This window comes from Camarhynchus parvulus, chromosome 4 (assembly GCF_901933205.1).
Source record: "Camarhynchus parvulus chromosome 4, STF_HiC, whole genome shotgun sequence".
Taxonomy (NCBI): domain Eukaryota; kingdom Metazoa; phylum Chordata; class Aves; order Passeriformes; family Thraupidae; genus Camarhynchus; species Camarhynchus parvulus.
The window spans coordinates 63897900-63911641 of NC_044574.1; the positions used below are offsets into that span (position 1 = coordinate 63897900).

At 42.0% G+C, this 13742-nt stretch overlaps 2 protein-coding genes across 2 annotated transcripts in view; one reads left to right on the forward strand and one right to left on the reverse strand.

Annotated features, from left to right (window-relative positions):
* The window catches only part of USP53 (ubiquitin specific peptidase 53), a 28580-nt gene extending 22050 nt beyond the window's left edge, over positions 1 to 6530 (forward strand). Inside the window, exons 15-16 of the mRNA XM_030948062.1 lie at positions 2151 to 2262; positions 3029 to 6530. Coding sequence (XP_030803922.1) covers positions 2151 to 2262; positions 3029 to 4031 — 1115 coding nt within the window. The 3' untranslated portion in view covers positions 4032 to 6530. The remainder of the gene's footprint in view (positions 1 to 2150; positions 2263 to 3028) is intronic.
* Positions 6531 to 11122: 4592 nt separating this feature from the next.
* FABP2 (fatty acid binding protein 2) lies at positions 11123 to 13001 on the reverse strand. Its single transcript, XM_030946945.1, has 4 exons — positions 12935 to 13001; positions 12099 to 12271; positions 11400 to 11507; positions 11123 to 11173 (listed from the first exon to the last, which is right to left on the reverse strand). Exons 1-4 carry the CDS (start codon positions 12999 to 13001, stop codon positions 11123 to 11125), a joined length of 399 nt encoding a protein of 132 aa, XP_030802805.1.
* Positions 13002 to 13742: the final 741 nt, after the last annotated feature.

Consider the following 13742-nt stretch of genomic DNA (forward strand, 5'->3'; position numbering starts at 1 on the left):
AGAGAGGAATTTGCCCACAAATATTTGTTACAATAAGTATTCTGCTTTGTTGCTGGGTTTTTTATTGACAACTTAGGAAATCTTAAAAAAAATTCCAGGAAGCATGCAGTTAAAACCCATAAAGAGGAAGCTGAATTTAATGTGGAGTTGAGTTGTTGTTGGAGGTTTCCATAGGGGTTTTGTGTTTATTTTCGTTTGGGATTTTTTTCCCCACAGAAGCTGGACTTGGTAGATTTTTGCACATGTTCTGTTTGTGTAAATGGAGGTATATTAGACAAGACCTTGCTGGTCCTATCTGTGGGCTTAGTCCTACCTGTAGAATGGATGTTCATCTCTTGAAAATCTGGATTGACTACCCAGTAGTGAAAATAGATGTCTGTAAATCTTAATAGCAGACTGGTTTATATATCAGGACACAATTACCTTTCGTTTATTGCTCAGCTCTTAATGACCCATTGATAAGGATGCTGGGCTCCAGCTGAGCAGGGCTTGTGCGTCCCATATTTAGGTTTGCAGAGAACGTAGAGCCAAAATTCCCAATGGAGCCAGCGTCTGGTTTTAACCGTGCATGGCTGTCCTGTCAGCAGAAGGGAAAATAACACATCTATTTTTAAGTTGGCTGGAATTCCGCGGGCACCGAGCTCCTGGCGCGGCTGGATGTGCCCGAGGGAGCCGCTCGCTGGCCTCTGCTGCCCCCTCCCGGCTCCTCCGGGAGTCGGGCTGGGAGGGAAAATCATCCCAGCCTGCAGCAGAATGCAATGTTTCTGTGTGAAATATTACCTCAGTGTTGGTTATCTCACTGCTAGGCAGCTCCGTGGCACACAGGCTGTTTTGAACTCTCAGGTTAATTACTTGTGCCTTGCATGAACTCATTAGTAAGAATATTTTCCCATAAATATTATTTCTAAGGTTGTGGTATTGTTTATTATGCCTTTTTTATTTTTTCTTCTCAAGACTTGAGGAAAGCCATATGGTGGCTTTGTCTCTTGAGCTGTGTGCTGCTTTAGCCTCTGCTACCTGTGTTCTTTGGTGAAAGATTTCATGTCTTTAGAAGTCTCACATCACCTAAACATAGGGCAGATATTGACCCTCAAAACAAGTATCACCCAACAGCAACACCCAAAGTTTTCACTTTAGTTCTGCTCTGTTGTTGGGGTTTTGGCTCATATATTCATGAGTCTAAAGTTCCAAGACTTTAAATATTTAAACTTAAGGAAATAACAAGTAAAATAGGTGTAGCAGTTATGAGTGTGTCTGTACATAGCCAAAATAAGCCATGGTATAAATAATAATAACAATAAAAATAAGAAGCCATTCCTTTGGCTTCAGAGCAGATGACTGATATTGATGGGCTAATCATGGCATTAGCAAGATTTGGAGTGTCTATCTCTAAACAAATAGACTGCTGCTTGTCACTTGCCAAGTGAGTGATTTATGCTGTGTGGTGTTGACACGAATACTTCAATGCTTCCTTTATTTCCTGCACACTAGGAGCTGCCTTGCTCAGAACTTGTGTATTTTCAGGGAATGATTCTTTGCCTGGGAATCAAAGGAGCTTGAGGAGTGGGAGTGCAGTAGTGCTGGCCCAGGCACTCAGTGCTGTGTGTTTGGGGCATGTGGGTGACAGTGCTCTTTGTCTGCCCAATGTCTCTGTGAGCCTTACAGCCTGCTCTAGGGTTTGAGCTGTTAAAACCCACAAACAATAGAACAACCTAAACCACCCCCAATCTCTGCAGTATTCATTCTGTTTAATTATTGTAACACATAATGAATTTTTCAAAGTCATAATTCTTATTTTGTCATTTAAATGACTTTGGATGTTTGAATAAACACCCATTTAAGAAAAGTTTCCTTTGAAAATGTGCTTTTAGCCAGATTAAATGTTAAGGTGATCTTGAAAATATGTCTACAGGACTTCAAAATTGTGACCATTACCTATTTTCTGGTAACAAGAAAATGCAGAAAATTTCTTCCAGATTCTAAGGTCTGACCTTCTGTGCAGATTATCTTCAAAATGGTTACTTTGATTAATCTCAAATATTGAAAGAGATTGTCCTGTTGTATTTTGTTCGTTTCTGTAGTCTCTGAGAAATTACAAAGAAGGAATTGGATTGTACATCTGTTTAATTTTGAAATATTTTCTTTTCTAGCCCCAGATTTGAGGAAAGACCAGATCAATTCTGAAGTTAACTACAGACCTCATCCTCATGTTGGTTTCCCAACAGAATTACATTTGCAGGTGCCAAGTCCTCCAGTAAAGAGGTAACAAGTACTGGCATATTCCTCTGTAATAGTTTAAGAAATACTGATTTCTGTTATGTTACAATGATCAATATTAAGCATTGACAAGTTAAAGCACTCAATATTTTTGACAAGCAATTCCTTTTGAATTTTGCATAATTGATGGGTCTAAACTCTGTCTTTAATTTTGATGCTGACAATGTCACCGAATGGCTTAGATGGTTTTGAAACCATCTTAGCAGAAGCAGAGGGATTTAACATTTTCCTGTTTGGAATTTAATGCAATATGCAGTGATTAACCAATTTGTGGTTAGTGCAGTCACCCCATAAAGCTTTGAAAGATTTGTCTGGAAGGGGGAGAAGAGTTTATTTGTGTTTAGAAGCTACTGCTGTATCTTGTTGTTTCTAATACGAACTCTTAAGTGCTCAGTATCTCCTAAAAATTAAAAATGTAAACACAAATGTATCAACTTAAAGTAGCATCCAGTATTTGAAAAAGGATGTTTCAGAGTCACAAGGATGTTTAGAAGACAGTGGAGTCCTGAATGTTGAAGGAATTTATCTTACCTTCTTGGGGCACATTTACATTTCAAATGAAAGAAACTCTGGAGTAATTTAATACAACTCCAACTCCAAGGGCTGTATCCTATTGAACAGATCCTAACTCTCTTGTCGGTTTGAATATTTCAGCAGTTTTACCAAGGGTGTATTTGAAAAAATCCCTGTTATCTGAGCCTTTTTGTATGTTTTTATGGATACTCACATCCTGCATGGTTTTGTATTTTAGAGCTGAAATGCCTGAGACCAACAGGAAATTTTTCCCATCATCAGCTCTGCAGCCAGCTGTCAAAGAGATTGTGAAGTCAGACAGCAGGAACAAGGCAAACGAGCCGAGCCCTTGCGAGTGGCTTCACACAGAGAGGTTTGAGAAGCTGAACGTGCCGGTGTTCTGTGCAGACAGTGTGCCCCACCCCTTCCCAGACAATGCCTGTGGCAGGAAGCCCATCCACAGCGACTTTACCCCCCCTGCCCAGCCGCAGTCCCATCACCCAAGAAGTCTGTCCCATCACACTCTGGGTCCCAAGGCAGGGCTGGTGCCCTGTGTGCCTCAGGGCCTGCAGGAAAGGCTGGCGGTGCCGCCCGCCCCTCCCAGTGAGCACATGGGGCACCTGCTCCGGAGGGCAGATCCCCTCTGGGTGCCTGAAGCCGTGTACCAGAACGTTCCTCCCCCCTTACCCCCAAAGAAATACGCTCTGAGCACTTTGGCAGGATCAGAGAATAACTCGGTAGCAGATGTAAAATCAACGGAAGCGTTGCGAAATAGTCCCTTAAGGCAAACAGGTGCACCTTCAAAATCTGCAGCAGAAGCAAGTGCAGTCCCAGCTGAACAAAGACTTAAGGAGCCCTTTCCAGGGAACGAAGTGTTTGTTCAAAAACCAGATTCTCCACCTCGCTTATCAGTTAATGAGTTCTGGACCGTGTCTGAGAACATGCTGAAGAAAGGATCTCGTCACACGGGACCAGGCCCTGCCTATGCGGATGGGAACGACAACGTGTCCCTAACCACTTACTTCTCAGTAGACAGCTGCATGACTGACACCTACAGGCTCAAGTACCACCAGAGACCCAAGCTGTATTTCACAGAGAGTGGAAGCTTCCACAAGGAGAAGCATTCTCCAGCAGCTGCAGTAGATCTGACTGCCACATACCCCACCACTCTGGAGCCCAGGCATCCCACCCCTGAACAGAGGTACAAGGCAAATGCAGAAGGAATACACTGCAGTCGATAGGTTCTTCAAGAAGCCCACACCTGGATCTGACTTCAGCATTTCATGATGTCTGTAAAGGGGCACAACCTCAAATCTGTGTGTGTGTGTGATTACCAGGTACCCAGCTGACTGTACTTGCTTAAGAGTTGTGACTGTTCAAACGAATATGCAAATAGAGGCAAAGAGAAGAGGTGCTAAACTTGAGGTTCTTGGATTTGTTACTCTAGTTGCCTTAATGCTTAGCTCTGTTACTCAGCTTGTCTTCTTCAGTTTGTATCCATGTGGTCCCTTGGGCGTGCACACCTTGCAGCAGCAGGATCTGCTGGATGTCACTAATTCTGTAAGAAGATGTGGTTAGCTGCAGTGTAAGAAGTGTTCCTTCAGACTGTGGTCACTGTTCTTAGACTAACAAAAGGGAGAAGCATGCTACCACAACTAATGCAGTACGTGAAGTCATAAAAGAGCAGTATTTATCCTCAGAGGTAGCAGGAGGTGACATGGTTTTTTCAAGCGATGTCTCTCAAGCAAAGTCTGTGCTTTCACAAACCTTCAAGTGTCTTTAATGCAAGTTTACCCAGAGGATTTATTTTTTATTTCAAAAGCCTTAATAATAATACTTCTTTAAAAACCATCTTGGTTTGCAAGTGTTAAATTAGACTTTCAAAGGGAATTGAAGTAAACTGCAGTAATGCTTTCCTATTAATACCTCTGCTCTGTTAGTGTACATTTTTAAACATGTTTATCAGATTTTCTCCTTTAAGCTGTATACTTTAACTTATTAAATTTAACTTCCTAAGTTACAAACCAGTACAACAGAATAGGATGCTAATTTTAAATACAGAGTTATGCAACTAGGAAAGATTAATTTTGTAACCTTTAAGAAGTAATTCCTACTTACGTTCAGTTCTGACTTATTCTACAATTGCATGCGAAGTCAATGCTGCTATTTATTAAACTCCCCTTTTTTTTCCAGGTTCATGGGGATCACACATTTGACTTTTTTTTTTCCATTTTTTTTTTTTTACTAACATGTTTTCCCATTTGGATCAGTCCTACACATGGATATGGTCTGCATTAGCAGGTCAGGCTGAATGTGCAGCCAGACTGGTGGCTAAGGGGGCATGGAAAGAAGAGGTTGCTCTTTCTCTGCTCTGTCACCCTTCTCCAGTTTTGGCAGCTCTGGAATTTACCTTGTCTTTTGTTAACCTGACTTATCTCAGTAACAAGGAGGAAGATTTAGTTGGCTTTTATCTGGTTAGTTAAATCAGTGCACAGAACCATCTACTGAGTGCTGAGGCAGCATAGCAAAGCCTGGCACAACCTAAAAAGGTAAAATTTTTCCATTATTCACATTGGAGTGTTTACTTGGCGTGTTGCTGATTACACCTAAACATCAATGCCTTTTATTATGAAAATAATAAGAAATCAGAAAAGCTTTTTTTCATGTTCATAACCTTATGTACATGTGTTTTAGTGCTTCAACCAAATAATGGCAATTGTTTAGCACAATTATTCCAGGTAAACATTTAAACAGTAGTTTTGGTTATTCTGTGGCAAGGTCAGTTTTTTTTTTTTTTTTAAATAACATGTACCTTACAGTAGAACTGGAACATTATATATATGCAACAAACCAGGTATCTCAGATTAACCTTTCTACCTTCTTGATCAAAATTTGTTGTAGCACTTGGGGAAAAATGAATTCTAGAATTTATAGTGAAAATACTATGCATGTTTCTGTATGGCTGCTAGTAAACAGCAACTTAAACTATGATCCTTTTGTAGGAAAATAAATTGAATACAGAAGAACACTAAAAATGTAAGAACTTGGGTGATTCCTATTGTAATATTTTAAGAGAGATTTCAGAACCTGTAAATTAAACTTTTCAAGTTCACCTAGCCATGTTACATAACATACATAGCCAGTTAAGTACAACTGTCCCCTAATACCTGTGTAAAAACCAAGATTATTGGAATTTGTAAATAATGTATAATTTGTAAAATTATGTTTTGCAAAAAACAAAAAAAATCTTGTATTGGAAATGACAGTATTTTTATGTATGGATAGCACAGCAACAACTGTGAATGATGTTAGAACACTTATTTTTAAACATGCATAGCAATGTTGATACTTCTGTACCACGAGCAATACGAATGCCTCTTACTGATACCAATGAACTCTGCTCCCAGTAAGCACAACTGGTAAACTCCTCTCTAAAGTAGCTGCAGTAACTTAGGTGTACTTCAGTTTCCTTGCTTAGCTTGGAGCAATCTCACCAGACAGCTTCCTCTGTGACCCATGTTTACCAGGTATTTCATGATTAAACAGACAGCTAATCGAGGCACCTTCATTTTTATATTTGCCTCTGCACTCCATGTATGTATGTATGTAATATTTGCTAACTAATATGTGATAACTCGTTTTAACTTACCTAGGGTGCCTATTTATTTTTTTATAAATGTCCCCTCCCAGCTATAGATTTGTATAAGAGCCTAGACAATTTTTGTAACAGTAAAGATATTAATGAGTCTTGTAATTAATATATTTTTCAGTCTTTAGGAATATTTACTTGTAAAGTTCTACTTGTTCAAAATATCAAGATAAAAATTTAAAATCTTTTGTTGTCTGTTCTTTTTGTGTTTCTTGTTTAAAAAAACCAAAAAAAAATTGGCTTTCCAGAACTACATTTTGAACATGACAGATAATGCTGCTAACTGATGGTTGAAAGTTTTGTGGAGATGGTGGTCTGCTCACCTTTTCTGAACAGGAAAATTCATCTTCTGAAGTATTTGTACATAAAGCTGGTAAATAGATTAAACTTTTTAAACAGCTATGAAATGTATAAAGCCATTTTTATACCATAATCCCACAGATTTGGTGACAAGTGATTGACAGATACACAGGCTACCTTACTATCTTTACTAGGGATAAGCAAAATTTACCTGGATCTCTGTACTCAGGAGCTCCATGTGCCTATGGAACAGCTGGAGCCCAGTGCAGCACCAGCCTGCACTTTGTTAGCTCTTATGTTTTCTGAGATAAGCAACACCTTTAATGTCGGATCTGGCTGAAGGAGAAAACTAAATTAGTGGTAAAGTGCTTGAAATTCAACTTCTGAGCTTTAATAGCCTTTGAATCTCACCTGTCTCCCTTATCAAAAAAGAAATACAGTAACATTAGTGGTCTTTTCCCAATAGGTTGTTCCCTGGGGATTTCACTTGTGATATCATGCCAGAAGGGGGATAAAAAAAGGTAGTGAACGTAGTGAGCTTGCCTTTTTAATGGCCTGATTGGAAAAACTGGAACTCCCATTCTGGTGTTTGTGAGAATGCAGTCACAGTTCAGGGCTGCTGTGCACCTTGAGTCAAGATCTCTGAAACCACCCTGATCTCACAGGTACCAGCAGCCAAGATGAGAAATGCCAGCAGGGCACAGCATCTCTGTTCTTACAGCATCTCTGTTCTTACAGCACAGGGCTGACACATGGAACAAACCACTGCCAGCAGCAAAACTGTCTTCACAATTGAATAAAAATAAAAGAAAGAACATCTATCTATTTTTACATCCCAAATCCTATTTAACCTCATTCTGGCCCATTTTCATTTATTGTGTGAGAAGACATTGAAGCACTCAGCATTCCAAGTCTCTGCAATCCAGTTATTTTGTATGTACTCCTGGAAAAAAAACCAAACCACCAAGCATGGATTGTACTTCTCAGAATTAGAAATTAGCGTTCCCAAAGGAAAAATGCTAAAGAAAACTGAATCCCCTCCATCCATAGCTTGAAAACTATCTTCCCCCACATGTGCCCTGGCAAAAAGTTCACTCCATGTGCTCAGCTTCTGTTTCTTTCTCTGAAGACTGCAAAAGACTCCTCCCTTTCACACAAGTTTGAGAGTCTCCCTCTCTTGAGACAGAGGAAATTGATGTTGAAACCTTTTAATTATCTGTCACTGTCTACTTATACCATCCATGGGCGGGGAGGAGGAGGGATCTTTATGTGTCATCTGCCAGTGCCTCAAGGCTGCTTTTGTAAGCTCCTCCTTCACAGCTTCTAGCAAGGAAAGCAGAACCTAATTTATCTTAATCAGAAAGTGAGGACAAGACACTGCTGCTGGGTTAAACATTGACATGTTTATATATGTATATATTTATATCTATAAATACTGAGCCTGAGAGGGCTCAGTAACTGCTGAAAGTAAAGAAAGAAAAACCAGAGAGATGTATTATAGAAAACCAACCAGCATCAACCCATCAGGATTAACTTTTTGGAAGCAGAACAGCTGGCCAAGCTTCATGTGTTGAGGGAACAGGTCTGAGCTACAACTTCAGTGTACAGAAGAGCTGGGCTTTATTCTCAGCCACGCTGCAGGGTGTCCTTTCAGTGGATTTTATTCACACAGTGCATGCTTCCATGTCTGCCCAACAATCCTTTAGGCACGAATCACAAAGCACGGTCAGTGTGTCGTACAGGATCTCTAAGGCACAGTTCAGGACACATGAGCAGGACACAGGCAAAACCCAACAGTAACACTTGTGACACACACAGATCCATCACGGTACAGTACAGAAATGTGCCTCCTCCACCCACACGCAAGTGGAGCCGTGTTCCCGGTTGCTTATCCCGCACAAATGGTCCTCCTCTTCCACCGCCGGTGTTCATAAGGTGCGAAATAGGTGAGAATTCCCTCGGTGGCAATGCCCTACAGGGAACAGACAAGGTCTGGTTATGTTCGCAGCGCTGCACAGCCGTTCAGAACACACTGACATGTAAGCAGCATCAATCACACCTCCTGAATAAAGAGCGGATAATACATCTCGCAAACAAATAAACAAAGCTGGGGGTGGTTTGGAATCAGTTTCCAGTTTCCTGAGAGGCATTTGTGCTCCTTCTGAGGCAGGGATGTGGGAATGCCAAGGCTGCTCCCAGGGGTCCGCTCCTGAAGCGGATCCTTTCTTCCAGGGGACACAGCCCGTCGGAGCTTACCGACCGACGGACCGACCGACAGACCGACCGCCCCCGAACGCCGCTCCTCACCTGGGCCGCGCCCTCAGGGCAGCAGGTAGATAAGCAGGAAAAGTGCCAGGTCGAAGAGGATGAAGAGCCACAGGTCCAACCAGTAGGACTGTCCCGATAGGGATGGCGACATCACCCGCCCACCATCGTCCTGCTCCCGCTCCTGCCGTTCCGGCTCCCGCGGCCGCCGCCGCGCCGCCGCCTCCATCTCCTCGGCGGAAAGGGGATGCAGGGCGGCGGCCCCACCGCGCAGGCGCCAATGGCTCTTCCGGGTGAGGCGCCAATGGCAACGGAGCGCACGTACCACGGCCACGCCCCCGGGGTCACGCGCGGCGGCCCCGCCCGTCCCGCTTCAGGCAAGCCCCGCCCCTCCCCCCTCAGGCACCGCCCAGCCCCTCCCGCCTCAGGCACAGCTACGCCATTCCCGCCTCAGGCACCGCCCCGCCATTCCTGCCTCAGGAAAATCCCGCAATCCTGCCTTAGGCACCGGCCCGCTCCTCCCAGCTAAAGTCCCCCATTCCCGCCTCAGGAAAGCCCCGCAATCCCCGCCTCAGGCACCACTCCGCCTCAGCCAAAGCCCTGATATCCCCGCTTCAGGCACCGGCCCGCCATTCCCCCCTCAGCGAAAGCCCCGCAATCCCCGCCTCAGGCACAGCTACGCCATTCCTGCCTCAGGAAAGCCCCGCCACTCCCCCCTCACGCCCTGCCTCCCCGTTCCCGCCTCGGCCAAAGCCTCGCAATCCCCGCCTCAGGCACTGCCCTGTAGGGCGGGCTCTTGAGGTTAAGACGCTGGACGCGGAGAGTGTTTCTGCTTGTCCCTCTGTTTTTGGGCTAACCGATGCTTGTTGTGGATTCCCCAGTGCTGGTAGCTGACAGTCCTTCCTGGGCGCTGCTGGCTGCTGCTCCCTGCCAGGTGAGATGCGGACACTGGGGAAGAGCAGGCGGTCAGTCCTGTCACACCGAGTTGGTCCTGTCCTGCCACCTGTGCTGGGTGGGGCTTGTGTGGAAATGAAAATTGACCAACTCGTCCCGGTGCGGTTTCATGGAGAGCAGATGATGCTCTGAGAAAAACTGGAAGACCTTTTGGGAATCCTGTTGTGAAGAAGTTTAGGAAAATTAAAATTGTTTTAAGATACACTCCTCTCCTTAAGGTTAGTCGGAACTTGTGCACGGAACAAATGTGGAAAAGTTCATGTAGATAGTGTATTCTGTTGTGCTTTATATGCACAACCCCCAGCTGCAGGAGTAAATAAAAAGAAACGAAATGGCACAACCTGATGCCACACTCACACCTGGGATGTGCCACCCTCAGTCCTTCCAGTGCACTCCATATTGAAATCAGGGCTATCATTTTTGTGTCCAGAAGAATGACCAGAAATCCAGGAGTGTGTGAACCAAAACCTTTCTCTTGGTAGCTATTACCCCTTTTTAGCCTCAATATTAGGAGATATTAAGAGATTTTATTAAGAGATAATTGCAGAGAGATTGCAAGCAGGTGCTTCTGAACAGAGCTTACTTTTCTTAAACAAGCACTTAAGGGTAGCAGTTTTCCTTTGTAAGTTCTGTCAATAGAAATAAGGATGGATTTGTCTTTATATAGCAAGTATTGGTTAAGCATGTGTAGTAGATGAAGTATGTTAGAGATTTGGGGCAAAACAATGGCAGTACTTCCTTTTTAAGCCTCATCCCCATCTGTACTATCTCATTTATTTTTGGTTTTCCCGTAATTTTGCGCAATATTAAACACACAGAGAAACTGTTTCTCAGTGTAAATGCCTTTGCAAGGAAACTAAGTTTCCATTTGAGAGCTTGTGCAAAAAATATTGAAGTTCTCCTTATACAAAATAGTTTCTGCAGCCTTCGTGATGCTTCAGTAGGACTTAGTACAAAAGACATTTTAAAAAGCGTTTGGTAATGGGAGTTTGTTCATTCGAGGCAAAACAGGAACATGACGAACTAGCCCATGTTTTCAGCATAGGTAACTGCTGCTAGGGAGGCGGTGTGAGGGGATGGAAAGGGAAAGGAAACCACGCAGAGGATGTGTAGAGAATGGTCTTTTATTGTTCCTTCATTGTGGTGCAGTTCTCTGTGAAGTGCTTAGCCCCTTTTGAAGAATCTCTTGGACTCAACTCCTTCGTATAGGTAGGTCTGTTAAAAAATTAGGAAGGAAAAATCATTAGCTGGAATTGCAAAGTTTCATTTCCCAGATATGGTTCAGAGAGTTTTAAATTCTTTATAGGCAACTGAGAATTTTAACTATAGATAAATGAAGTTATTTGGCTTGAAGAAAATATTTTCTACTTTTAGAAAAGCTTTTAAAACTTTTTCTGTTGATTCTATTGCAAACTTGTGTGTAAATAACTTCTTTACTCACCTGAACGAGTTCATCACCCACGATTTCTCTGGTTGCTTTAAGTACTTTTCCATTGTCTTTTCTGGTAAATGTGGCCACAAGTTTATTTCCTTCCAGGGTCCAAGCACCCTATGATGGGAAAAAAACCCAAATGTTTTACAACAGTTATGACATTGATTTGGTTTAAAGGCTGTAGAATGCTTAAAAGTGAAAAAATATTAAAACAGTGTAATAATGCTTTTTAGAAAGGCTGTAAAAATGAAATTTTAATAAAACCATTGGTTTATTTAAATGCATAATAGCCAACCTAGGTGTTTTTTACTGGTCAATACACTTTATTTTAAATAATTATATCAACAGAGATTTGTAATTTCTTACAAATACCTACTCTGCACTCTAGGTGAACTTGAGTATTAGAAGAAGTAAAATTGCAAATCACCTGGATTTCATCTTGTGAAAATTGCTACTTGCTCTGCTTTTTGTGCTCTCTGGAACCCTGAGATCCATGGTACAGTCTTGAACCTTTAACAGTTAAGACTCCCTTATGCTTTGGTGTATAAGCTGCAAGCATTCCTGAACAGTCAGGTTCAGGAAAATTTCAAGTAATTCAGAAGGAGAATTTAAATTAAAAACTGGGAAGACAAATTATTCATTTTGAAACTGCACGTTATAAAGTCACTATCACATAGCAAATATTGAACTGTGTAGGAAGACTCTTACAGTAAGTTCGGTCCCATCAGCCAGGCTGTAGTCAAAGTTGACCCCCAGAGTAAATTCAATCTCTATGGTTCGGAAGTTGCTGGCTTCTTTGACATTAAATTTGTCCCCATTTTGCTGGATGGTGATCTTCAGATTGTCATGGGCTCCCAGCTTTCTTTTCATCATGCCAATACCTAAAAAAATCAGTTAACATAAATCAGAAAAAAAACCCCCGAACCTCTGGAGACAAATCATATTTGTCTTTTTAAAATCAATTGTATATGGCCAAGTGAGTTTATTGCAGCATTCTGACCCAAATATTTGTCCTTCAGTTTCCATCGAGGCCATGTTCACCAGTACACATATAATACAAATCACTGTCTTAACTGGGGTAGTTAGATTTATGTCCATATAATGCACACTTTGTACAAACTTCAAGTAAATATCAGGATGTTAGAATTACTTGAATCAAGTGTTTCTCTGAAATTGAAGAATGATGATTTCCTTCCTGTTGAATATTTAAATTGGTTTGATGTTTTCAAAATTACAGTCCAGCTATAGAATTAGATTTAAAGTTTATCCATTCAAGTTGTCTGAGCCTTTTCCTCAAATCTAGACTTAGAGATTTTTTTTCTGCTGAAATAAATTTGGACTTGGTTAAGATTAATGCAGTGTAATTAAAATCAGAACATTTCTCAGCATCTTCCCCCCACCTCAGAATATTTTGAAAATAAATGCAGGGGCAGAGCAGCCAAGAGTGAAAAGACAGGCATGAAGGTAGTTGTCAAGCAGTTTGGGTTTGTATTCGGCTGGAGTGATGTTCTTCCTGCAGAGGGGATTGCAAAGCTGAGCCTTACCCATTGCCTCCATGAACTTCTCATAGTTCTCATTTCTGTCAACTTTCCACGTGCCGTCGAATGCCATGGCTGTGCCTGCAGGAGAGCTGCTCTGCAGGGCCGAGGCTTTGCAAAGGGAATTTATCTTCTGCCTTATCTTGAGGGCAATTTACTGGATGACGAGGCTGAGTAAAGCTCAACTGATACACTGACCTCTCCAAGGAGAGGTTTCCTGTTATTGAATCAAATTCCCAGTCCTGACCACACTGCTTGCTGAATCTCTCTTATTGCCCCCAGATAATGACAGAATCTTTATTGCTCATCTCAATGAAGAATTGCTAATCCGTTCATTCTATCCACAATGTGGGATAAAAATCAGGTGTCTAGTGAAAGTAATGATTAAACTAACAGAATTGCTTGACATTTTTTATCTCAGTTGCATCTTCAAGCTTGTGGGAGAGTCTTCAGGCAACTGGAGGTGATATTATTTACCCAACAAAACAAACACAAGTCTCTACTTTGTCCATTATAATTTGTTTGGGGCCTGTTCTGCACAGCACAGCAAGCATGGGGCGGAGGATTTACTGAATGTCTGCAGGTTGTTTCAGAAAACTCTCCTCTTGCTGCCTGTCCTAACACTGAGCTGTGAAAATTGGGATGGTAGTCTCTATTCATGTCATCACTTTTTTATATATATTCTTTAAATTCTTAGCAGCGTCTGCAAATTTTCTTTATTATAACACATTCACTGAAGAAACCAGCCAGATGGAAGGTGTTCATGCTGTTTATTCCTAAGGGTGATGAGGGAATTACCTCACAGTGTGCATTT